Genomic DNA, 27,130 nt, shown 5'->3' with positions numbered 1-27,130 from the left:
CTCCTCCTGCTTCCCCCCGTCCCCTTCCTCCTCCTCCTCCTGCTTCCCCCCGTCCCCCATCCCCTTCCTCCTCCTGCTTTCCCCCATCCCCTTCCTCCTCCTGCTTTCCCCCGTTCCCTTCCTCCTCCTCCTCCTCCTCCAGCTTTCCCCGGTCCCCTTCCTCCCCCTGCTCCTCCTCTTCTCCCCTCCTGCTTTCCCCCTTCCTCCAGCTGCTCCCCCTCCCCCTCCTACTTTCCCCATCCCACTTCCTCCTCCACCTGCTCCTCCTCCTCTCCTCTCCTCCCCCTCCTTCCTCCTCCTCCTGTTCTCCCCATCCAGCTTTCCCCCGTCCCCTTCCTGCTCCTCCTCCTCTCCTCCCCCTCCTTCCCACTCCTGCTCCTCCTCTTCTTTTCCCCCTTTCTTCCTCCTGCTCCTCCTCGCGGCAGACTCTCCATCTTTCTTGAATTAGTGTGTCGTTGCGTGCGCTAGTGACGTCAGACAGTGGCATGCAAGTAATTTGAAATGTGTATGTCCCATATGTGAGACCTTAGAAGGCTAAATTAAAATGTCTGTTGTATGTTTTTATAGAATACACTTAAAATGTATGTTATGTCTAAATGTTACCCACCCATATACTGTAATTCAGATATTACAAGAATTTCCTATGAATATTGTAAGTATATTTGCTGCCATATGTATTTCTTACAAGTTCCCTATTAGAACATATAAAATATTGTTAAATTCTTCTATATCTTTTCCATATAGTTATGCTGGTATGTCATTTATTGTCTTAAATAATTCATTTTTTAGATGCCTTCAGCTGTGTGACTGCTACCTGCAAGATTGTGCACGTGTACATTGGGGGCTACATCTTCATTGCCACACGCACCAGAGAGCAGTCAGAGGTGTTGAACCAGGAGCTCTTTTACAAGCTGACCGGTGGCCATGAAGCCCTCTAAATATCCATGAGATGAAGCTCTGAAACTCTTTATGGTTTCATCATACTGTCATAGACAGCTAGCTGGTGTGTCAATCTAAGTAACACAGACAGCTAGCGGGTGCGTCAATCTGTGTCAATCTAAGTAACATCAAAACATCAAAATCCTCCAGTTTAAGCTACAGATATCAGTTTTGCGTGGGCTGTGTCTCAATCCACCTCGGCCTCCTATGTTCCGCATCTGCAGTGGAAGGTGGCCGTGTGTCACGGGACTCGTCTGAAGGTTAGCCATACAGACAAATGGAGGTAGTTTTGTGTCCCCCAAAAAATGGGGTTAAATATGTGTTAAAAAATATATATATACAGTATATATATTTCCTGAGCATTCACAAGTGTAGGAAAGACACTTCAAAAATGCATTCCTTACGATACATTTTTTTACTGTCTATTTTGCCATTTATGTATGTGTTATTCAATGCGTTTCTATGGGCTAGACCAAATTCAATATTTCATCAAATAATTTAGTAATATTATTTTTGGAAACCTACCTTTTTGGATACCCCCCTCCCTCTACAGCTCAGACTTTTAGAGGTTAAACACTTTGATGCTGGTTTTGCTGGTGGCCAGTTTAAGCTGGTACGCTGCAGCATCACCAGCATACCAGCATCAAAGTGTCTAAAACACAATGAAGGCTGGTCACCAGCAAAACCAGCATATGTTAGTTACCCAGCCAGGCCTCATAGACTAGATGTAACAAAGTAAATGAAAATCCAGGACATTCAAATGAGTATTATATGTTACGTTTGGTATTGTTACATAAGACAGAAGGTTACTTACGTGAAAGTCTACCAACCCAAAGGTTGTGTGTTTGAATCTCCTCACGGACAACTTTAGCATTTTAGCTAATTAGTCAAAATACCAGCATCACCAGCTTATCCAGCTAGTCGACCAGCCTAACCAGTCTTAACCAACTTTAACATTTGAGCTAATTAGCAACTTTGCAACCATTGTTCCCTCTAAACTGTGCGCATGTCAGGACTGCCATGCAAAAGAAATATCAGCCCGCGCAGAGAATCACAAGAACTTCACTCAGCTTTCTAGAGTTTTCCCACTATCAATGTTTCCCTTTACTGTGGCAATTGTGATTGAATCAACGCAATATTAGCCACTTTCAATGCAACATACCGAAACAAAACCAACTATGCAAGACTTAGTATGCACAACTAACTATGCAAGAACATTTGTTCTAAGCACAGCGCATTGGAATAGGATTCTATTGCATTGACAGGTGCAACTCAGGCCTATACTCTACACGGACTAATGCGCTATGACCAATCAGAGCTGCAGTAGGCTTATATGCAAATAGACCATTGCCCAATATGGATTTGTGCCATTCACTGGACTGTCTTACAGCATGAGCGCCCGTGATTATTACGAGCTTGTTTTGAGATCAAAGCGAAGGCTGCATGTAGCCACATGCACATTTGTTAATATTCTTTGCTAGTTAGTGAATTATTAGCCCACTTACGAACTTCTACAGATGCACCATTGAGAGCATCCTGTCGGGCTGTATCACAGCCTGATATGGCAATTTATCATTGGGGGCACACTGACTGCCTGCCAGTACATCTACAGCACCTGCCATCACAGGAAGGCCAAGAAGGTCATCAAGGACCTCAGCCACCCAAGCCACGGCCTTTTCACCCCGCTTCCATCCAGCAATGTCAGAGTCTGTAATATATATTATTCCGGACTCTGACATCTGACATTGCTCGTTCTGATATATATATATATATATATATATATATTTAAAATGTACTTTTTGGATTATGTGCGTATTGCTAAGAATGATTACTGCACTGTTAGAGATAGAGACGCAAGCATTTCGCTGCACCTGCGAACATCTGCAAATATGTGTATGTGACCAATAAACTTTGATTTAACTATGTATACTGCCTAAATGCCTAAAAGAAAGGTTTCTATTTGTGTTAAGGACTCACTGCTTTATTTATTCGTTTAAGTTTAAGACTGCGGATATGGTTCTTGTGATTATGTACATGTAGCCAGTACTTTTAGTAGTCTTCCAATGATAGTGAAGTAAACGACCCGCATCAATGCTGCGTAAACAATTGACTCCCTCGAACATACCCATAACCATTGAGCAGGCCATTTTCCCATAACTACTTGCGCGCTTCTACATTGTACGTTCGCAGATGACCAAAATGGCGGATTCGTCGGTGGGTACTCGATAGTCCCAAGTCATTATACAACTACAACGTTTTCATCCAGATGTGTTCCCTCAACTTTCGTGAATATATATTTTCAATATATTATCTTTCGACAGGTCGATGTTGTCGAGGGCTGTAGGCTCCCTGTTCTCCGAAAAAATCAGGAAAACGAAGATGAGTGGCGTGAGTATCGTCCTCTTGGCTACCACTAGGGTAACTGGCGCAAAGGCTGCTTAATAAAACAACTGGCATGACTGAATGTTTGAAAACACAGGCGGCTAGTTACGGTCGTGGCACATAGTAAACAAAGGCACTGGTGACGTTTAATGGAGATTTCAATTGTTTACTAATTGTCTATCAGTTACGAAAGCATTAACGTTAGCTAGATAAGTATTTAGATTCTGTAGTTATGCTGAAGTTAGTTACATTTAACGTAACGATGTTGTGTTTTGTAGACAACTTTGCTAGCTTGCTTCGTAGCCAATGTATATATTCAGATAGCGAAGAGACCCACAGATTGGATAGGTTTCTAGATCTGTCATGTCGTGTGATGTTTTCCTTGCAGCCTTGGCTGAAATTCTCAGTGTGAAAGAGATCCCTGGGAGAAAACTCTACTATGTCCACTATATTGACTGTGAGTAGCCTATACTTCATGTAAATGTATAACTCCAACATTACCATCAGTGATATTGACAGAAGAAGCAGATATGGGTAAATGTCAAGTTGGCAAACATTTGACTAGAGATCAACTCAGGTGTGTATATGTGTTTGTGCTTCTGCTTGTTTAAAGTCAACAAGCGTCTGGATGAATGGGTTACGCCGGACAGGCTTGACATGAAGAAGCTCCAGTTCCCTAAGAAGGAAGCTAAAACGCCCACTAAGAACGGGCTTCCGGGGTCGCGGCCCAGCTCCCCGGAGAGCGAAGTGGTAAGAGTGGTCGGAGCTGGCCCCCAACATACCCCCAGCAGGCCCCCACAGCCGCAAGCCCAGCAGAAGTCTATACCCACCAAAACTTCTCTACCAGACTTTCAAGTGTTGCAACAACAAGCTCAGGTTTGGTAGTAGTGTCTTAAGCCCAGTCCTGGCAATTGTACCCTGTTTGCTTGCTATCTACATTATAACCAATGTTCTTTTCCTGCAGTCGTGGGTCATACTTAATGCTGAGATCTTGGAACGCTGTTTTTGTTAAACAACTACTCTACAACCCAATTGTTATCACCATTTGGTCTGCATTCTTTTGGAGCTATGATGTTTTAGTTAAATTAGACCAATGAACATGATGAAATGATAGACCTTGCATTTTGTGCTTCATGAATCATTTCAAAGATCTGTGAAATGCTACTTCCAGTAGCTTAATTCAAGATTTCTGTGAAATAACGTTTCTCTGGTCTTGCCTCTGTGATGAGAGACAGAATTGTCAAAATAAGGGGGTTGTATTTCTTCAGTTGGATGATATACAAATGCATTTACATATGTTTTAGCCTAAGGCCAGACAAAACTGATTCACTGTTTAATGGAATTTTCCCCCAGAAAAGTGAGGCAAGCAAGCAACAAAACAAAAGAATTAAGGTGATAATGAATAACAGTACTTTACCACATTGTGGTAGTCTAACAAATTCAAGAGTGGTTAACAATAAATAATTGTAATAAAATTAAAATGTTGATGCATAATAATGAGTTCATTACCTGAATGCATCTCTATAGCCTATAGGTGTTATCAAAATATTCATACAAATATGATTAGGCCTCTCAGACTAGGCCTTGTAGAAAGAGGCTCAATCAAGTTAGGTCTGCCAAATGAATGTAGCATTGGAAATATATACATAAATCCAGCTATAGTGTATAACTCATCATCATCAAAAAAATGTTGTTCATAACATGCACAATTGGAAGCATCACTAGATAGATCAAGCGTGAATAAATTTGAGCCCAGTAACTTATCACCGCATCCTCCTTCAATTGTCTCGTCTGGCTGCCACGAAAAGCCCCCACCTGCTGATTTGTGTGCGTGCCACTGGCGATGTACTTTACTGGACATGCTAGCTGTTCTCGGAGGTGCATCATCACTTCAAACGCATTCCGTCGTGATATTATCGGTTGGCCTACTACTACTGGTAGTTCCGGTAAAATGTAAGTTATGAATTGCAAATCACCATACAGCTGACACACTTCGATTTCATTGATCATTTTGACTTCAATTTGGTTGTCCAAAATACTATCAGCTTGCACTGCATCTTTGCTGATGAATGCCCTAATCTCTCGCCAGCCAATTGGTTAAATTACATTGTTTCATCTATTACTCGCTTCCAATAGATCTGAAAATGATGCAATAACCATGGATTGAATTGACTGTTTGTTTATAATGAGGGACGTCCCACGTTTAACCTGGACACATAAGTAGTAGGACTTTGCGCTGACTTCTGTCATGAGAGAGAAATGAAACATCTGCACGTCGCCTGCAGGTGCCAGCGTGTGTTTCACTGTCCAATCCGAGGCTCGAACATGATCTGAGGCTGTTTGGTCTCTTGGGCATCAACTTGGGAAAGCCTCAAGGGAGAACGGATAGTGCATTATAAACAAAGTGCCGCATACAGTTGAAGTCGGAAGCTTACATACACTTAGGTTGGAGTCATTAAAACTAGTTTTTCAACCACTCCACAAATTTATTGTTAACAAACTATAGTTTTGGCAAGTCGGTTAGGACATCTACTTTGTGCTTGACACAAGTCATTTTTCCCAACAATTGTTTACAGTCGGAGAAAAGTGAGGCGGGGCAGAACAGTAATTCAACTTTGTCCGGCCTAAGTTTATTATGAAACATAAACAGGTTTGTAGTGTCTTGACCTTTTTATTGGGTCATTCTATTTTTAAATCATGCTCAGTCTCTATGCAAACCATATGTTTTTGTTTTGATCTCCTCAAGTATATGCTATCTTGACTGGGTTATTGATTAGGCTTTTATTACAATGTTCAATGAATAACATAAGTTGAAGTGAAAATACAGCGCATTGTTTGAGTGTGACTCTCAGTTAATCCCCCTTCTTTCTGTTCAAATTCAGAGGAAGAGTCTAGACATCAACCTTCAAACTGCCACAGCTCCTTCCAGAGGCAAAACTCTCCCCACGCCGGTACAGCATCAATTTACCCATTCTACACAGCCATGATTAAGACCTGTTTGGTCCACAAAGTCAGAATGGGTTCATAGCTGCACTTGAATAGTAACGACAACAAACACATTTATGTAAGAACTCCTACAGTTGTATAATTCTAAAATCAAGGAGAAACATCTTAAAGTAGATGATTTCTAAGTAAGTGATATTGATAACTGTGTGGGGGGGTTTGTCCCGGACCTAGTATATGACTGTTTGGTAATGTAAAATATAGCTAGAACACCTGTTATGTCTGTGGTGTGGTTGGGATTTGAAATCCCATCAACATAATCTTTAAATATTCATTATTTTCAGTTGCTCCAGAGCTTTTTCTCATGTCTGCCCATGTCTCATCTCTCATACAGAAGAGGAAAGCAGAGTCTGTGTCCCTGGCAACACAAGTGTCCCCGGCAACCCCCGTGCCATCCTTGCCAGGTTTGGCTGAAGCCTCCCAGGCATCTGTTTACCCTGCTGTAAGGGACACCAACACCTTCAACCTCAAATCCAACGCCCGCGATGACCATGAGCAGCTTACCTCTCTCACCACGGTAAACCAACATTTGATAACTTTGCGTTCAATCAATCGCTAGTCTCCCACTATTACTCTGTTGGTGTTTGGTTTCTTACCTCCCCCCTTTTCAAATGATCCCAGAATGGTACTGCCCGTCGCCCCATGCCCAATCAGCCAGGCAGGAAGAGGAAGCAGCCTCCCAACTGCGGGGGAACCGATGAGGTATGGAACACTTTAGGGATTATGGGAAGTGCTTCTTTAACCAAGTCATTATTTGCCCTCATTTCAACTGTAGACCGCCGTATCTGCTCCCATCATTCACATTTGTAGAGTAACACACTTTAGCGACATACTGGCATAAACAAGTCATTCTTCTGTTTTCAGAAATTGCGTCAGCATCCTTTTAGCTTGATCAGCATCCTTTTTGCTTGAATAGGTCAAAAAGAAAACGGATTTTAATACAGGACAAACTTCTTATGGATGTCACTAATACCCAGTTAGCGATAGGGCCCTTACTATGCTAGACTAGTATGAGCCGGGATACTAGATTAGTGTTGACTAACAGGATCGTACTTTCCTAGTCCTATACGTTTACCTTTCATGGTTATATGCTTTCAGTTAGACAGTAATCTGAGCAAGCTGAGTCAATTCAATGTTGGTATCAGCACAAGCACATTTTCAACAATGTTACTTGCAGCATTGTAGCTAGTGATAGTGTGAGAAGGCGGAACTGCATAATTATGTGTGAATTCTGAAATTATTGACCATTGTGAATTATTGCCTTCCCCTTTCTGTTTTAATGTTAAGATATCCCTCCCAAATGAACAAGGAAATAAAGAACAGGTCAATATAATGTATGCAGAAATATTGCAGAAATATCCCTGGTGACCTTTAACTCCTGAATCTTCCCACATTGAATTAGTATAAGCAATAATAATTTTCCTTCCCTTTTTAAATCCGTGTCCAAAAGCCCTCGTCCGCTTGTGTTTTTCTGCTAGATAATAAAGGTTTTCCAGTATAACAACAGCCCTCGATGTGCCAATGTCTATCTGCAGCCAGGAGAGGTCCGTCTCATTTCCTTCTCATTGCCTGTTTGCCTGTCTCTCTTTTGTTTATTTTAAAGGTTATGGCCTTCAATCAGACCTTTGGTATCTCATTTGAGAGCTTTGTAAGGAATGCTCCCTATTTTTAATAAGTTATTTCATCTTTATTAGTTCCCTTTTATTTTGACAAGATTCTAAGCGATGTATCAGATATTGTAATAATATCGTTCTCTTCCTTTCCGCTGCTCCCTTCCTACCATCTTGCATCAGGACTCGCAGGACAGCTCTGATGGCATCCCCTCCACCCCTCGCATGACTGGCAGTCTGGTGTCGGACCGTAGCCATGACGACATTGTCACGCGTATGAAGAACATTGACTGCATTGAACTGGGCCGCCACAGGCTGAAGCCCTGGTACTTCTCACCCTACCCACAGGAACTGACAACATTGCCTATTCTCTACCTCTGTGAGTTCTGCTTGAAGTACCTCAAGAGCCTCAAGTGTCTGCAGAGGCATCTGGTGAGATACTAGATTGGAATATCTCAATTAAATATATGTAACACCAATACAAGAGCCAGAGGGGAGAGGATTGCTGTGCAGTCGTAGTATTGCGTTTGAGCTGCAGAACATGTCGTCACATATTATTCTCCTCCTCTCTCATTCAGACCAAGTGTAATCTTCGGCATCCACCTGGCAATGAGATCTACCGCAAGGGCACCATCTCCTTTTTTGAAATAGATGGCAGAAAAAACAAAGTGAGTAATGTCCATGATCCTCCCTGCTGCCTGGTCACACCTCGTCACTGTAATGAGTTTCTCGCTTAACAACTCTTGTTTCTTCCATGTTTGCCAGACATACTCTCAGAATCTGTGTTTACTGGCCAAGTGTTTCCTGGACCACAAGACGCTGTACTATGACACAGACCCCTTCCTCTTCTACGTCATGACAGAGTACGACGCCAAGGGCTTCCACATAGTGGGCTACTTCTCCAAGGTACATGAAAGGCTTCTTATCACCTGGTGCTTGCAGTTAAACCCATTGCTCACGAAGATAAGCAATAATACTGTGTAATACTTGACATTTACAACCAAACCCTTAGACATGTTGAAAATGCAGGCGACTTTTTTTTTCTTTTTCTGTGCGCAGGAGAAAGAGTCGACGGAAGATTACAACGTGGCCTGTATCCTCACCTTACCTCCCTACCAGAGGAGAGGCTACGGCAAATTGCTCATTGAGTTCAGTAAGTGAACCAGAAAGAAGTTACTGACTTTAAAACGTGGATTTTAATTTTGGATCTAGGGTTTTCAAACCCACTGGCTCCAGGTCATCTATAAGTCTTTGCTAGGTAAAGCCCGCCTTATCTCATCTCACTAGTCACCATAGCAACAAACACCCGTAGCATGCGCTCCAGCAGGTATATTGCACTTGTCATCCCCAAAGCCAAAACTTCCTTTGGCCGCCTTTCCTTCCAGTTCTCTGCTGCCAATGACTGGAACAAATTGCAAAAATCTCTGAAGCTGGAGACTTAGTGCCCTGCGAAAGTATTCGGCCCCCTTGAACTTTGCGACCTTTTGCCACATTTCAGGCTTCAAACATAAAGATATAAAACTGTATTTTTTTGTGAAGAATCGACAACAAGTGGGACACAATCATGAAGTGGAACGACATTTATTGGATATTTCAAACTTTTTTAACAAATCAAAAACTGAAAAATTGGGCGTGCAAAATTATTCAGCCCCCTTAAGTTAATACTTTGTAGCGCCACCTTTTGCTGCGATTACAGCTGTAAGTCGCTTGGGGTATGTCTCTCAGTTTTGCACATCGAGAGACTGACATTTTTTCCCATTCCTCCTTGCAAAACAGCTTGAGCTCAGTGAGGTTGGATGGAGAGCATTTGTGAACAGCAGTTTTCAGTTCTTTCCACAGATTCTCGATTGGATTCAGGTCTGGACTTTGACTTGGCCATTCTAACACCTGGATATGTTTATTTTTGAACCATTCCATTGTAGATTTTGCTTTATGTTTTGGATCATTGTCTTGTTGGAAGACAAATCTCCGTCCCAGTCTCAGGTCTTTTGCAGACTCCATCAGGTTTTCTTCCAGAATGGTCCTGTATTTGGCTCCATCCATCTTCCCATCGATTTTAACCATCTTCCCTGTCCCTGCTGAAGAAAAGCAGGCCCAAACCATGATGCTGCCACCACCATGTTTGACAGTGGGGATGGTGTGTTCAGGGTGTTGAGCTGTGTTGCTTTTACGCCAAACATAACGTTTTGCATTGTTGCCAAAAAGTTCGATTTTGGTTTCATCTGACCAGAGCACCTTCTTCCACATGTTTGGTGTGTCTCCCAGGTGGCTTGTGGCAAACTTTAAACAACACTTTTTATGGATATCTTTAAGAAATGGCTTTCTTCTTGCCACTCTTCCATAAAGGCCAGATTTGTGCAATATACGACTGATTGTTGTCCTATGGACAGAGTCTCCCACCTCAGCTGTAGATCTCTGCAGTTCATCCAGAGTGATCATGGGCCTCTTGGCTGCATCTCTGATCAGTCTTCTCCTTGTATGAGCTGAAAGTTTAGAGGGACGGCCAGGTCTTGGTAGATTTGCAGTGGTCTGATACTCCTTCCATTCCAATATTATCACTTGCACAGTGCTCCTTGGGATGTTTAAAGCTTGGGAAATATTTTTGTATCCAAATCCGGCTTTAAACTTCTTCACAACAGTATCTCGGACCTGCCTGGTGTGTTCCTTGTTCTTCATGATGCTCTCTGCGCTTTTAACGGACCTCTGAGACTATCACAGTGCAGGTGCATTTATACGGAGACTTGATTACACACAGGTGGATTGTATTTATCATCATTAGTCATTTAGGTCAACATTGGATCATTCAGAGATCCTCACTGAACTTCTGGAGAGAGTTTGCTGCACTGAAAGTAAAGGGGCTGAATAATTTTGCACGCCCAATTTTTCAGTTTTTGATTTGTTAAAAAAGTTTGAAATATCCAACAAATGTCGTTCCACTTCATGATTGTGTCCCACTTGTTGTTGATTCTTCACAAAAAAATACAGTTTTATATCTTTATGTTTGAAGCCTGAAATGTGGCAAAAGGTCGCAAAGTTCAAGGGGGCCGAATACTTTCGCAATGCACTGTATATCTCCCGCTCTAACTTTAAGCATCAGCTTACCGATCACTGTACCTGTACACAGCCAATCTGTAATAGCACACCCAACTACCTCATCCCCATATTATTACACCCTCTTGCTCTTTTGCACCCCAGAATCTCTACTTGCACATCATCATCTGCATATCTATCACTACAATATTAATGCTACATTTGAATTATTTTTGCCTCTAGGGCCTATTTATTGCCTACCTCCCTACTCGTCTACATTTGCACACACTGTACATAGATTTTTCTATTTTTCTTTTGTGTTATTGACTGTGCGTTTGTTTGTGTAACTCTGTTGTTTTTGTCGCACTGCTTTGCTTTATCTTGGCCAGGTCGCAGTTGTAAATGAGAACTTGTTCTCAACTGGCCTACTGGTTAAATAAAGGTGAAATAAACATTTGAAATCTGTACAAACAGTCTACACAGTGTTCTAACTGTGTGGGAGTGTGTTGAAATGTGGCCATTCAGTAATGCCATAACTGAAGGTGTTGTCTTTTGGTCATCAGGTTATGAGCTGTCTAAGGTAGAGGGGAAGACGGGCACACCAGAGAAGCCTCTGTCTGACCTGGGGCTGCTCTCCTACCGCTCCTACTGGTCCCAGACCATCCTGGAGATACTCATGGACCTCAAGCCTGACAACGGGGAGCGGCCCCAGATCACCATCAAGTACGCCTCTGTCCTGTTGTTCTCCCAGCTTGTTCTCTCTTAACTCAATCTGCTGTTATTTCTGTAACCTAATATCATGTGTCTTGTATATTTCCAGTGACATCAGCGAGATCACCAGTGTGAAGAAAGAGGATGTCATATCTACACTTCAGTACCTTAACCTAATTAATTACTATAAGGTGAGGGATACTAGTGCAGGGAACAGCACTTCACTTAAAAAAAAAAAAAGTAAAATGAAAGGGCAATCTTGATCAGCATATTTGAACCTCTTCTCTCCCTGTGGCTTCTCAGGGCCAGTATATCCTGACTCTTTCGGAGGACATAGTGGAGGGGCATGAGAGGGCAATGCAGAAGCGTCACCTGCGCATTGACTCCAAATGCCTTCACTTCACCCCCAAGGACTGGAGCAAGAGGGGCAAGTGGTAGGACCCTATCTGGTTCTCCTGGTCTCTCTTTCTCTCTTACCGCATACTTTCCTGAAGCACTCCGGGTGAAGAGCACCACGCAGGTCTCCCCAGAGAGGATCAAAGATTTAAAAATGAACAAGAACTGTGTTTATTCAGCATCATTTTCCTGAATCATGTCCATCCTCCTATTGCCCTCACCAGATTCTCTCTGTCATTAGCAACAGTAGATCCATTTGCTTAGTCTCAGTAGTAGGAATTGTCATCTATTAATGTTGGATAGATGACTCCTACCATCTGTTTCTTTGCCTTCCTGGCATTTGTCTTACTCAGCTTTCAACACTCTTGGACTAGTCAGTAATTAGTTAGTTATTTTTCACCTACATAAGCACATAATACTATTATTGTTTTGGATGTGATCTTGAATAATGACTGCACATATCCACAGTCTCATTGATCCAACGCACTATGAGAATTACAGATCTAACCCCTAACTGCTTGGGACCAGTAGTAATTGTATATACTGTGGTATACTGTTTTATAAAGGATTGTTTTTAAGGTGTGGTGCATTTCTGTATGTTAAATGAGATGTGCGGGGATGCTCAGTACAGAAAATAAGCCATGTTTAACTCTTACAAGAATGTATATTTGGATACCTCTACAGTAGTTTGTCCTTTAAAAAAAATGGAATGTAAACTAACACGTTTGGCACAATAGCGTGTCATTTAATTTAATGAGACTATTTACTGTACATTTGTGTGTGTTCATTTGTAACAAGTGATTCATACTTTGTTATTGTGTTCAATGGTTAGACAGCTATTCTATTTCCCTTCATATTTAAGTGTGAATTCTACATGGAGTCGTCTTCTCTTTGTAAGTGGTTTAGAGTTAAGGAATGGGTGATTCAAATTGTTGTATTAGATGTTTGGCTATATATTGAAAAAGACTATAAATCTGACCAACAGATGGGATTTGATATAAGAGCCTTATAGAGAGATGGCTTTACACATCTAATAAACCAGGACACTTTTACTGTGTTTCATGGCTTTAATGAGTTCTCAAAGGATAAAATCTGACTGAGTTGTCATCGCTCACATGGAGAAATATGTTGTTTTTTAAAGTTTCGTCCATGTCATTCCCCTGAATGTCCTCATTTGACTGAAAAGGAGGTCAAAACAACAGTTTAGGAACTGAATCAAAGACCTATTCCTGGGCTGTTTAGACATTCTTAGGCAGCAGACACATACATTTATATGGAAGTAAAATGTATCTAGTGTGCTCTGTCTTTGTGTACAAAGAAAAGAACGCTTTGTCTCTTTCCATACTTCTTGTCAATTTGAGGAACTCAATTTCATAGAACGAACTCCTCTCGTCTGTGGTTTACTGGAGCTCTACAGGCAGGTAACGTGAAGGGGAGTCAGTTCGGTCTTCTGCCTATCGGTTGCATTTAGCCTCGCCCACATGCTATGTGGGAGGGAGCCTTTTGAAATTGTAGGACCAACCTAACTTCTTCATTGACTGCATCTCGTCCTCATATAAGCTCAGCAAAAAAAGAAACGTCCTCTCACTGTCGACTGCGTTTATTCTCAGCAAACGTCACGTGTAAATATTTGTATAAACATAAGATTCAACAACCGAGACATAAACAGAACAAGTTCCACAGACGTGGGACTAACAGAAATTGAATGTGTCCCTGAACAAAGGAGGGGTCAAAAGTAATAGTATCTGGTGTGGCCACCAGCTGCATTAAGTACTGCAGTGCATCTCCTCATGGACTGCACCAGATTTGCCAGTTCTTGCTGTGAGATGTTACCCCACTCTTCCACCAAGGCACCTGCAAGTTCCCAGACATTTCTGGGGGGGAATGGCCCCTAGCCCTCACCCTCCGATTCAATAGGTTCCAGGCGTGCTCAATAGGATTGAGATCCAGGCTCTTCGCTGGCCATGGCAGAACACTGACATTCCTGTCTTGCAGGAAATCCCACACAAAACGAGCAGTATGGCTGGTGGCATTGTCATGCTGGAGGGTCATATCAGGATGAGCCTGCAGGAAGGGTACCGCATGAGGGAGGATGATATCTTCCCTGTAACGCACAGCGTTGAGATTGCCTGCAATGTCAACAAGCTCAGTCCGATGATGCTGTGACACACCGCCCCAGACCATGACGGACCCTCCAAATCGATCCCGCTCCGGAGTACAGGACTCAGTGTAATGCTCATTCCTTCGACGATAAACGCGAATCCGACCATCACCCCTGGTGAGGCAAAACCGCAACTCGTCAGTGAAGAGCACTTCTTGCCAGTCCTGTCTGGTCCAACGACGGTGGGTTTGTGCCCATAGGCAACGTTGTTGCCTGTAATGTCTGGTGAGGACCTGCCTTACAACAGGCCTACAAGCCCTTGGGCGTCTCACAGTACGGACGTTGTAATATATTGCCCTGGTCACATCTGCAGTCCTCATGCCTCCTTGCAGCATGCCTAAGGCAAGTTTACGCAGATGAGCAGGGACCCTGGGCATCTTTCTTTTTGTGTTTTTCAGAGTAAGTAGAAAGGCCTCTTTTTAGTGTCCTAAGTTTTCTTAACTGTGACCTTAATTGCCTACCGTCTGTAAGCTGTTAGTGTGTTAACGACCGTTCCACAGGTGCATGTTCATTAGTTGTTTATGGTTCATTGAACAATCATGGGAAACAGTGGTTAAACCCTTTACAATGAAGTTTTTTTTTTTTTCACCTTTATTTAACCAGGTAGGCAAGTTGAGAACAAGTTCTCATTTACAATTGCGACCTGGCCAAGATAAAGCAAAGCAGTTCGACAGATACAACGACACAGAGTTACACATGGAGTAAAACAAACATACAGTCAATAATACAGTATAAACAAAGCCCTGACCTCAATCTTAACATTTGTTGGCAGAACTGAAAAAGCATGTGTGAGCAAGGAGGCCTACAAACCTGACTCAGTTACACCAGCTCTGTCAGGATGAATGGGCCAAAATTCACTCAACTTATTGTGGGAAGCTTGTGGAAGGCTACCTGAAACGTTTGACCCAAGTTAAATAAGGCAATGCTACCAAATACTAATTGAGTGTATGTAAACTTCTGACCCACTGGAAATGTGATGAAAGAAATAAAAGCTGAAATAAATAATTATCTCTACTATTATTCTGACATTTCACATTCTTACAATAAAGTGGTGATCCTAACTGACCTAAAACAGGGAATTTTTACTAGGTGTGAATGTCAGGAATTGTGAAAAACTGAGTTTAAATGTATTTGGCTAAGGTGTATGTAAACTTTCAACTTCAATTCTAGGTTATGTACTATAGGTTATTTACATCCATTGAAGTGCTATGATGAGAAATCAAGCAGGGGTGGTCGGCCTGAGTAATGAGTTAAGGCTGGAAGACACCTACCGGATGGTACGCAGGACGCTCAGATGGTCTAAACCTCTTTGAAGATTTTGAGTATGCAGAAGACTGTGGATGCCTGGCCTCCACTGGAGCTCCCTACTCAGACTCAATGAGTGGCAGCAGTAAGTCAACAAGGCTCATGATAATGATGAAAAAGTCAGGGGGAGAGAGAGAAAGAAAGGCAGAGTAGAGAGGAGAAAAATTTAAAGTAGGTGACACAGTGGGACACTCTTGTTGTAAAACATTGAAGAGGGTTTTGTGACTGCCCCCAATGCAAACAGCTACCAACCAGGTCATATCAGTTTTTTTTTTTAAGTAGAGTCGACCCCAGACAAGCATTTTCAAGCTTCCAGCACACATTCCATGAAATAGATTACCAGGAAAGCAGAAACTGGCTTGTTGAGCCTGCATAACAGATCATGTATGATGATGGTCGTACAGTAGACATGCAAACACAACAGTGTGAGAGGTTTTATGACCGTGTGGATTGTAAATACTGGATTCTGAAGTCATTCTTCCATGTAAAAGTAAAATATTGTAGGTGAGTATGTAAGCTAAGTGAGTGCTCATAGGGTTATGGGGAGTCTTGACCTTTCCAGTCACTGCCTGTATGTTAGTGATGGTTGACGTTCCATCTTGCACTCCAGGCTAAACACACACACACCGCAGAGAAGAGTACCAGAGTATCGTGAAAACATGATCAAACCAGTAATCTCTTATTGTAACAACCTCTAATGCTACTGATGCCGTGGCCACCAAAAGGGTCATAGTGGGGAACCTTGAGCACTTTCTGATGGCGGCACAATTATATATTGTATTGCTAGACTTTACTTCATGTCATTACTACTTTATCTTCACAACAATTACCAATTTCATTACAAACACTTGTAATTAAGGCATCTGTCAAATATTCATGAATACAAACAAGTAGCTAAGCATTTACCCGATTGTCTCTGGAAAGAAATGAAACCTTCAGCATGGAGGTAATGGTACAGAAAGCCACTGGAAAACATCAGTGCTTCATCAGGATTTATTTATTCTCAACACTTCTTTGACCATTCATTCTATTCCATGCATTCAATTCTACTCCACTATGCTCAAGGAGTAGTCTTTGCCTTTGGCAAATGATAGGAGTGGAATGTTAGCTAAAAAGACTGGTATCCAGGCTACACAGGGAGAGGGGGAATTCCCTTTTCTGGGGAGTAAAGCAAGCGGCAGCAATTATTTGTTGTACCACAAGGGCGCGGGATGATACCAGTGTAGCTTACAACAATTGTTTTCAGTTGATATGAGAGGATCTCTTGTGGCCAAAATGGAAGAAGGACTCTTCCCTGGCTTTTTATTAGAAGCCATTTTAATTCCAACCATTTACATTTATTTTGGAATAGCGTTAAAAAAGTAGGACCTACTTATGTGCCAGATTTCCAACATATTTGAAATGGTAATATGGCTACATTTTCAAATGGATAATAGGCTAATCACTACGTTTTATGAAATTTATGAAAACATGCGTATTTTCGTAAATATAGCCAAAATACTTATTCCTTACTTTTTTTTTACCATAAGAATGCCCCTTCTGTCTGCAACCTGGTCTCAGAGCATTTCGTATTATTCTGTTCGTAAATACGAGACACTCCATTTAGTATGATACAGTATCATATACATTTTAGTGTCTAGGATTACGTTTACTATGTTGTTTCTAGTCTATAAGACTAGGCTGAACTAAAGACAAACCTTTATCATTTTGCACCTTGCCCCGCTTCCCCTGAACTTGAACCTAATGACCACTGTCAAGGTCGATGCTTAAAGTTGGAAATTGATTTGTCGGTTGGGCCCATTCTATTTCAAATGGGGACATGGCATTGACCATGTTATTTAATTGTCTATCTATCATATCACAAGTAGACCTGATCCATCAACTCTAAATAAAGGGCATATTTGGTGTTGGCATGTATGGAAAGTAGATGTTGCAGAAATGGATGTAGCCTAACAAAAAGTAAACACAATAAGATATTTTATATAATAAATAGACAATTGCAGAGTACATTTATACTTTATTATTTTAGGAAGAAGTTGGCATGATAGTATTGTGTTTCAAGGAAAAGTATACACATTTGGTCAGAGGTCATTTGAGGCTATGCGTAATTGTTTTTTTATGTCATTGCTCACATCAACCCAGTCAAAAGCAACATGATTAATACAAATCTGGGCAGATAAATAAATAAACAAACACATTATTAAATTAACAAATCAATAAATATAAAATAAATAATCGACTATAGATAAATATACATTTGTAAAATAAAAATAAAAAGAATTATAAAAAAGAGAAGACATTTACACAAAAGTAGACTATTCAGGAGGAACATGTGTGATTTCACATTAAAGAGGTTTGTCCGTTTGCGAGGTGAAACAAATGTTTACAATAACTCTGTCCAAACGGAATGAAGTCATTAATGCCGAAGCAAAAGCCTGAGGTTATTAAATAGTTTGGGACAAAACTATCACCTGTCTGCGCTCCGTTGGGTGATACTTGTTGATGTGTCTGGTGAGGCCAGGGGAGGAGAAGAAATTATCCCCACAAAATCGACACGGAAACACCTCTCCTGTCACCTTTGTGATACGCTCGGTCCCTGCGTATTTTGTGGAGGGCTGGGGTGATTCCTGGCCGGACTCAAGCGGGCAGCTGTGTTGTTGGTCTGTGACTATGGCCAAAGGAGAGGAAGGAGTCTGATTCTGGGGAAGACTAGCTGCTTTCCTGTTGTGCAAGGCCAGGTGTTTCCTCAGGTACGCTTGTTTTCTGAATTTCTTTGAGCACTGAGGGCAGCTGAACATAATTTCTTCATCCGAGCCCGAGTCTGAGGGTGGCGTGGAGGGTGGGAGCGTATATCTGGCTGTTGGTGTATGAGGTCGGCTCTCCTCTCTTTGTGACGAGACTCTCTCCACTTGGAAACCCTTTGGCTTGTGCCAACGTCGGTGGGAGGCCAGGTTAGCGGGACAACTAAACACTTTGTCACACTCGTCGCAGCGATATTCGACTCGGACGATGCGAGAGCACTTGTGGAAGGCCAAAGTTAGAGGGTCCGCGTACCGCTCCTTGCAAAGCTGACAGATAAACTCTCCAAGCGGACTACTGGTGTTGGAGCGCTGCTTCACCTCATCCTCTGCCTCCTCCGTAATGCGCAACCCGAGGACGGGAGATGTGGTTACCTCATGTCGGACGCTGGACTTCTTCTCTTGGTTTGGGGAGCTTGAGGACTTGCGCTTTTTAGAATTAGTATGGGGAGATCTGGCGTTGGAGAAGGCAGACCGCTTCACTGCTGCATATTTAGCATTCCCGCACATGGTGTCCAGTCTGGTGGTCATCTCCGGAAGAGACGGCGACACTGGGGAGCCATCAATGGCGAAGCTTCCCAAATTTGCCTCTGGAAAGGTATCTGCTGGAGCAGGAGAAAGAGAGCTGAGCATTTGATGAGCGGAGTCCGCTGGTGGGTACTGATATCCCTCGCTGTCAGGTCGGGTCGGGCTCAGTGAGGGCGCGCAGTGAGACTCTGACATTCCACCGAAAATAACCCGGCTCGGAACTCTGATAAAGTTGTGGCACACCGAGGGCTGTGCATGAGCCGGGGCATTCTCGACTAGCGGTAAACAGTTGGCGACCAGCGCCAAGTCCTCCTCGCGCATCCTGTATGAAACAGGACCAGCCTTTTTAGAACGTTTTATAAGGAAACCCTTTGGCATGGTGACTGTCAGACACGACGCGTTATCTTCAACCTCAATACGTCTTCACTGTTAAAGTCGAGGCCAGGGATTGTAAAGAGGCGTGCGTAATCGTAATGCGTCCTGTTCTCTCTGCAGTACTTGTCCACACTGGCCCTCTTTCGTTTGTCTCGGTCTTTATAAAGCCCCCAAGCTGTCATTGTGCGTCAGTTAGGACGCAGATGGCAGCAGTCCAGCCGTCAATAGAAAGGCCCGGCAACATGATCCACCGGGAGTCTCTGAGGAGCACAGCGGCAGATGTCAGCCTCCCCCATTGCCTAGGCCCCTGTCTTCCCCCCATCCCACTCCCACCCCGACCACTTGCCCCGTCCTTGACGGTTCCTAGCCATTATGTAGATTACACAGAGCCATACCACCCTTATCCAGCCTTTATCTTCCCATGTCCTCTGAGACTCTATTCAACACACACGTGCCACAGCCGTCCGTCCATTCATCGAAACGCACAAATCAAAAGGAGGGGAAAAGTGCCTGCGGGGAGTCAGGTTTGTGTCAGTTTGGAGGCAAAGAAGCAGAGCAGACGAGGCACAGCACCAGTGAATCTAAGCAGATCAGTGTTCAATGCTCTGCTCAAATGCAGCTTAGCCTACACAGCGTCCAGGGGCATTCAACTATTTGAACATGTTAATTTCATTAAAAAATGTGTGATTCAACATTATGAGAAGAAAACGCAAAATAACTCCACACAAAATAACTCCATATGATTTGTTCAGTCCCTGGTGTGAAGGGTATCCTAATTATTTGAATAGTCGTCATCAACTCTGCTTCATCGTTGTGGCAAACTGCCCAGAACCAATACCCCCACTATCAAACGTCTCGACTCAACAATAGAAACAGTCTGTCGTGTCACTGTCAGCGAAATTAACAATTTCCTTCACATGCCCACAATCTGGCGCAAAAGCACATCACATATACAGACCCACCCAACCCCCACCCTTCTAAAACTAAATATTATTAGTGATACATTGGGAATAGCAGCAGGGCTATCTGCATCAGGGTTATATTGTAAAGGCCAACAAAACGGTTGAAATCAATCAACAGTAACGGTCACAGACCAAACATCTTCCTGTAAACTAAGGAGAGAGGTAAGGTTGGCTCTTAAACAATGCACATAAATCTAAGAAGTCAGTTGCATTGATTCATGTTTTGTAGCCTCTTTTGGGCTTAACACCAACATTTTGTGTATGCATATTGTCACAAGTTCCTGAAATAAAAGTCAATAGGATTTGTTATTGCAACATCCCCATTTCCTGTTTTGATAGATATTAGGCCTGTTAACTCAGGCAAAATAATACATTTTTACCTGTTTTCTTATAGGTCTTCTTTTCTTTAGCCTATAACTTGTCACCACTGATTTAAAATAGACATCAGATAATATCGTTATGAAAAATAAGCATGTCCCATGCAGAAACAGACATTGTCTTGTACTCCGCAGCAAACTCATTTGGAATATGCTCAAGGCGCACACCCACAAACACACGCACGCACGCACGAACACACACGTCCCCCAGCCGTTGTGCGGTGTCGCCCAACCGGTCTGTTGTCTCCGGGGAGCGTTGATTGTTATTGGATTTTTTTCGTCCTTTGGGGATAGGAGACAAAAAAAAAGTTCGAGCGCGAGAAGGATTGCGGTATGGAGGGGCGAGGGGCGTGTATTTGTATATGTGTTGGGGGTCGAAGGGGGACATTCCCAATTCTTTTACTTTCCGCCTTTGTTGGAATTGGAAGTTTGAAGCGTGTGCCTTTGGAGGCACAAGCCACGCGCCCGCCCTGACCTCTGTGACACCTCATTTGCATAAAGCTGGAGAATTGATTTCGGTCCTATTCTTTGACGTGACCTGCCTGACTTACCCCATTACTGGCGGCTCAGACGCACAATTCAGCAGCGGCATAATTAAACGGAATCACAAATGTGGCGCTTTTAAACTAACGGAATACCTATCTCCACTGAGGCATATGAAGAATAATATATAACAATATAGCCTATAGACTCGTCAACCTGTCCAAACTAATTCGGTTAATTTAAATTAAATACTTCTGATACAACTAGACAATGTTCCACTGTTCCAATGTTGTTTTGTACATGTAGCCTAATCAAAAAAGGTTGTGTTTATGAGCCATAACTTGAGCTACATTAGACACGTGAATTCAGCCCCAGTAGGTAAAGGTTATAAGAATAATATAGAAACTTGTTTGAACATTCAGGCTAATAAGAACCCAATCACAACCAGGGAATTAAACGTCTCAGACATGAGTCGCAAAGAGATGAGAGCAGCACATTTTGAGAAACAGAAGTCATGAAGATAATGGCTAACCACCTCTGGAATGTTAATCGTGGTCAGAACTTGCTCCATATTAGGCTACCGACTAGACCTGTAATAGCAGGTTGACGTTTATTGTCATGAATCTTGCCCTGAAGGCAGATCTGAGCGATTTCCACTTGATGGGCCAGCTGCAAGTCAAAATAGACTATTCCGTCAAAAATTAATGAAAACAAAAATGTACTTTTTAGTGTTAATTTAAGGTTAGGTTTAGGCATTAGGGTTAGCAGTGTGGTTAAGGTTAGGTTAAAAAAAATCAGATTATATGCCTTTGTGGCTGCGCCAGCTAGTGACCACATTGCAGGGCTACCTACATGAGTCGTCCCAATAAATGCCACCTGGCATCATGCTCACGCACATCACTGATGATTCGACATAATAATCTTAGCAATTGCATGGAAACGTATTTCGAAGAAAATCCATTGCCTGGCCTACAGTAGCCTACAAGAGAGACACGTCACCCTATAGGACTACCCTCCCTTTGTTCAGTGCGCAGCCTGGGCAGGAGGAATTCGGAATGTGTAATCTTGTTGCTACCGGGAAGGATGCAGGAACGCCAGCGATTGGCCCATATCGCTCGTTCCTCAGCCATGTGCAGTTCGTGCTGTCTTATTTACATACAGCTGTACAGTATTTGCTGAGGACATGAATACACAGCCTCCCAGTCCCCAATAACAATAGAATAAACAAACATGCAGCTACAGCGCCATGGTTCTCCATCCAATCCCTTTTCAACCAGATTCAATTGGGTAAAGGCGGGGTGTATAGGGTGAGTATTGGTAAAGTGGGACACTTTCTGAAAAATCGTTTTCCGGAACACCTTACGCAGAAGCATCTCATTGTCTTAACCCCCAAAATGATACAATTCTAAATAACTTAAGAACTCTACTACACTATACATAAAAATTATAATATTAAACACAGAGGACTCTTCAAAAACAAACCGTCCTGAGCCCAAATGTTTTAAGTCGATACTGGTAAATTGCGACAACTTGGTGAATTGCGACACCTTGATATTATTCTCGTAAAGAATAATAAATTAAAGAGTATATGAGTAATTTCAAAATGTTCTTCATACAAATTAAATGTATTAAAACATTATTTATGTATTTTTGTGGAACATTAAGAAGGATAATTTATCATTATTATTATCATTATCATCATCATACTTGATTATAATTATATGATGTAGCCTATTTGTAATTGTATAGCCTATTCATAAAATAAAATGAACTTCATTTAGGCCTATCAGCTCAACATCACACTCTAATGGACATTTTGTAGAACGAAACCAGAAAGACCTTACCTATCAAACATTTCAAGGACTGTTTTATTGTTACCATAGTCAAATATAGCAAAATAAACTTTTTTAGTCATCATATACCTTTATAGTTATGAATATAGCTTGCTAGGATGTTTAATGTATTTTTTTTTAGCAAGCTAGCTGATTTGCAAATTTGAGGAAAATGAAATTGAACATTTGATCCTATTTAGAAAATAGATTTCTGTTAAGAAAACATGTCATTCATAATCCCCGGAAATATTTTTTCTGCATTAAAATGGCCTAGAGGGGTGTCCCATTTTGACAGTAGGCGATTGGCATACTGGCACACTGTCACAATATCACTATTCTAAAAACGTGAGAGTAGTAAGAAAAACATTTACAGTCATTTGGATTTACAATTACATCCCATTACAACATATGTCGTAATGAGACACTGAAAATCCTTTCTTAGTGTTTTATAACCTTAACATTATTTACCTCAGAACCCTATGTCAATTTACTTACCATTATGCCTCGAGACACGTGTCATTACACGGGATGCCACGCCCACAACGATGACGCCATACCCATTTTTTAATCATCACATACTTCCTCACTAACACACAGGCGTTATGTTATAGTACACATTTAAAGATATCAATTACAAAGCTTAAGTGTCCCACTTTGCCAGGTGTTCCACTAACCAATGCTCTCCCTACTCTAAAGCCACAAATTGCATAAATTAGGAGGAGTAGGTCACATCTATAACACCCAGGCCTTCTCCCCTGTTGTTTTTTAAATTTTTTATTTTTTTATTAAGTCAGTTAAGAACAAATTCTTATTTACAATGACGGCCTAACCAGAAGGCAAAAGGCCTCCTACGGGGACGGGGGCTGGGAGTACAAATAAAAAATATAGGACAAAACACACACACAAGAAAGACAACACAACACTACATAAAGAGAGACCTAAGATGACAACATAGCATGGCAGCAACACATGACAACACAGCATGGTAGCAACACAACATGACAACAACATGGCAGCAACACAACATGGCAGCAGCACATGGTAGCACCACAAAACAGGGTACAAACATTGTTGGGCACAGACAACAGCACAAAGGGCATGAAGGTAGAGACAACAATACATCACACAAAGCAGCCACAACTGCCAGTAAGAGTGTCCATGTTTGAGTCTTTGATTGAAGAGATTGTGATAAAACGGTCCAGTTTGAGTGTTTGTTGCTGCAGCGAACTGAAAAAACGAGTGACCCAGGGATGTGTGTGCTTTGGGGACCTGACTGGCAGAACAGTTCTTGTTTGTGGAGGATGAGGTGTGCAGTAGTTATCTCAGATAGGGGTAGTGAGGCCTAAGAGGGTTTTTATAAATAAGCAACAACCAGTGGGTCTTGCGACAGGTATACAGAGATGACCAGTTTACAGAGCAGTATAGAGTGCAGTGATGTGTATAGAGTGCAGTGCAATGATGTGTCCTATAAGGAGCATTGGTGTCAAATCTGATAGCGCTCTCTGATAGCGCTCTCTTTCCCAGCAATCTGTTGAATATCAAGTTAAAAAACAAAACATGTACCATAGTTTCAATATGCAGGGATACTGGAGTAGTGAGGTAAATAGGCTATGTACATGTAAGCAGGGGTAAAACAAAAAGTGACTGTTACCAGCAAGATAAAGTATAATAATAATAACAATAATAATAAATAGTAGCAGCAGATATGGTGAGTGTTTGCATGATGGTGTGTGTGTGTGTGTGTGTGGATGTCAGTATGTGAGTTTGAGTGTGTGTGTGCAAGAGTGTCAGTGTAGGTATGTGTGAATGGGTGGGTGGATACCTGTGAGTATGCAGTCAGTGCAGAAAGTCTTCTTTCTTGGGGATAGAAGCTGTCTTGGATCCTGTTAGTCCAAGACCTGATGCTCCGGTCACGCTTGCAGAAAGAACAGTCCATGGCTGAGGTGCCTGGAGTCTTTGTACATCTTTCTGGCCTTTCTAGGACACCTTTCCTTCCACGGAACCTTCTGAGAATAGAGCTAATGATGGCTAATAGGCCTGGAGAATTCAGAAAGGTCTCAAAATGGAACTTCACAAATTGACTTTCGCGATTATTTTAAACCAATATACAAATATCCGCGGAAAGTAGGGGTGCTGAGGGTGGAGCAGCACCCCCTTTAAAAATCTGAATTACCAAAAAAATCGGAATAATAAAATTCGAAAATGTTTTTTTTGTTTCCCACAAAAGTACTGGGCCTTTGCTAGTCCTGTATTAGCGGACCGATATAGACATCTGTAGGGCGGGCAAAACCTCACATTATTTTTTAAGCTATACAGTTTTTGTGTACAATTAGGGTACATTGTTTACAAACAATGGAGTAAAACAATCTTATATTTTTGGTTGTAATGGGGTAAGACAGTTGAACTAAGCTAATGAGGCATTTATATTATTATATAATCAATGGCTATATATCATTAATTTAAAAGTCCAAAAATTGATGTACCAACCACCGACTAGCTTTAACGGTGATACCATTAGGCTATTTTCTGTCAGTGTTTTTCATAGCCTATATTTTATAGGAAATACTTCACTAGAATTTTGGTAGTTTAGGCTATTACCTTCCATGGTCACATGTAAAATTATTAGGGATCTATTTTAACAAAAAGTATGCAATGGTCAATCTTAGTGCTGGTTGTAGAGCTATAGGTTGGGGATGTGGCAGAAATATTTGTGCTATTTTCACAAACGGAATTATGGATGCAGTTGCTGGCAGTGGCGCGAAAGGGCTGGGTATTGAGGAGTAAACAAGTTGTAGGTGTGTCGAAGGCTTGACCCCTCACTGGCCAATCAGAACATGCTCCATGCATGGCTAAATATATGGTCAACTCCAAATCAAATGTTAGTCCATTATGGACCAGTTTGTTAAATAGCCTACAGAAACAAAATGACAAGATGTATGTAGGCATATCCTATCTTTGCTAAATATCTTGGAACATGTTTGCAGTCCACATTGTAAGAAGCCTAATTGCATGGCTTCAATATAGAAATATATTGTTAAACAAAGCCTTCACACTGATATAGGGACTAGGGCTACTTTAAATTGCATTATGTCTGCCATGTCTGAGCCATGGACTAGCCAGAAGTTGTCAATAAGCAAGATTAAATTAATTAAAAAGAGAATGAATAATTTGAATACAATTGTAATTGAAACTAAACAAAAACTTGTTTTAAATAGGCAATGTCTAAATACAGTTACAGGCACCATACTTGCTCCCCGTGGGCATATAATATTAATGTAGACTGGCTGCTTTTACATACATCCAAAATAACAACGGGAGCACGCTGTTTTGCTGCTCCCAAACTCTTTTAATCAAGCTTTGGTGATTAATATTTATTTCAAAGCAGTCTCATGAGCCAAATCCTTTATTGATAGGCTGCTATTTGGCGATTGCATTGGGCAATGGACAAAAAAAACTGCCTTCGTTAATCCTTAAAAGTCTATTGACACATCCGTGCTTCAATCTAAGTAACATAATTAAAAAATCCCCGTAAAAATCTGTCAGTTTAAGCTAGAGATATCAAGTGTTTTGTATGGGCTGCGTCTCAATCCACCTCATCTGCTTATGTCGGCCTTCCGCATCTGCAATAGGAGTCATCTGAAGGTGACCCATACAAACAAATGGAGGTAGTTTCAGGCTAACAAAAATAATGGGTTAAATATGTGTCCAAAAAAACTAAAATATTTCCTGAGCTTTCTTATATCTCCTAGATATATGATAGACACATCAAAACCTTATTCCTCATGCTACTTTTTTTGACTGTCTTTATTTAGCATTTACAAATGTGTTGTAATTCCATGCATTTATATGGGCTATAGTAGTAAATGCCAAATTCAATACCTTTTTTTATACCTAAAGGGGTCCTACAATTCAAAATCAAATAGCTAAGTATTTTAGAGGTTCATTCAGAAGATGGGAGGCTATGCAATATTTCTAAATCAGATGGGGTCAGAAGCATGATATCAAAAATCCCATCTCTAGTTCCATGGCACTGTGCACAAACCTAGGAGAAAATCTCTCTACGCATAACATTCACACGCCTATACAAAATACATGGCTCCTGTCAATTGTATTGTTGCCTATGTGCGAGGCACATTCTCAAAAAAATCTGCCGTTGATATGCATTATAGAAGGACTGAATAGTTTGGTGGAGCACGCCTTTGGTAATCGGACGAGGGGCGCTCTTTGAAAACGGGGAT

General features: G+C 41.7%; 1 protein-coding gene and 1 pseudogene across 2 annotated transcripts; one reads left to right on the top strand and one right to left on the bottom strand.

The window, feature by feature from the left end:
- Window positions 1-3,089: 3,089 nt before the first annotated feature.
- On the top strand, window positions 3,090-13,128 carry LOC109872847 (histone acetyltransferase KAT5). Of its 2 annotated transcripts, XM_031807947.1 has the most exons (15): window positions 3,090-3,153; window positions 3,261-3,327; window positions 3,710-3,778; window positions 3,935-4,197; window positions 6,204-6,272; window positions 6,659-6,841; window positions 6,946-7,026; window positions 7,803-7,868; window positions 8,118-8,366; window positions 8,513-8,602; window positions 8,700-8,840; window positions 8,994-9,087; window positions 11,528-11,687; window positions 11,785-11,866; window positions 11,979-13,128. In XM_031807947.1, the coding sequence occupies exons 1-15, from the start codon at window positions 3,130-3,132 to the stop codon at window positions 12,111-12,113; spliced, it is 1,773 nt and encodes a 590-aa protein (XP_031663807.1). In that variant the 5' UTR covers window positions 3,090-3,129; the 3' UTR covers window positions 12,114-13,128. The 2 variants fall into 2 exon arrangements, with proteins under 2 accessions (XP_031663807.1, XP_031663808.1); XM_031807948.1 differs by lacking the exon at window positions 7,803-7,868.
- Window positions 13,129-17,542: 4,414 nt separating this feature from the next.
- Window positions 17,543-19,507, bottom strand: LOC109873467 (insulinoma-associated protein 1a pseudogene; annotated as a pseudogene).
- Between the last annotated feature and the right edge of the window lie 7,623 nt (window positions 19,508-27,130).

Source organism: Oncorhynchus kisutch, linkage group LG28 (assembly GCF_002021735.2).
Source record: "Oncorhynchus kisutch isolate 150728-3 linkage group LG28, Okis_V2, whole genome shotgun sequence".
NCBI lineage: Eukaryota > Metazoa > Chordata > Actinopteri > Salmoniformes > Salmonidae > Oncorhynchus > Oncorhynchus kisutch.
The sequence above is the reverse complement of the archived record's forward strand: the minus strand, read 5'-3'. Positions and strand labels throughout refer to the sequence as shown.

Excerpts from the sequence above, each read along its gene's own strand:
- LOC109872847 (XM_031807947.1), top strand. The coding sequence starts at position 3,130 with ATGACCAAAATGGCGGATTCGTCG. Across the intron at positions 3,328-3,709 it reads GGAAAACGAAGATGAGTGGC|CCTTGGCTGAAATTCTCAGT; the intron begins GTGAGTATCGTC and ends TTTTCCTTGCAG. Across the intron at positions 8,367-8,512 it reads AGTGTCTGCAGAGGCATCTG|ACCAAGTGTAATCTTCGGCA; the intron begins GTGAGATACTAG and ends TCTCTCATTCAG.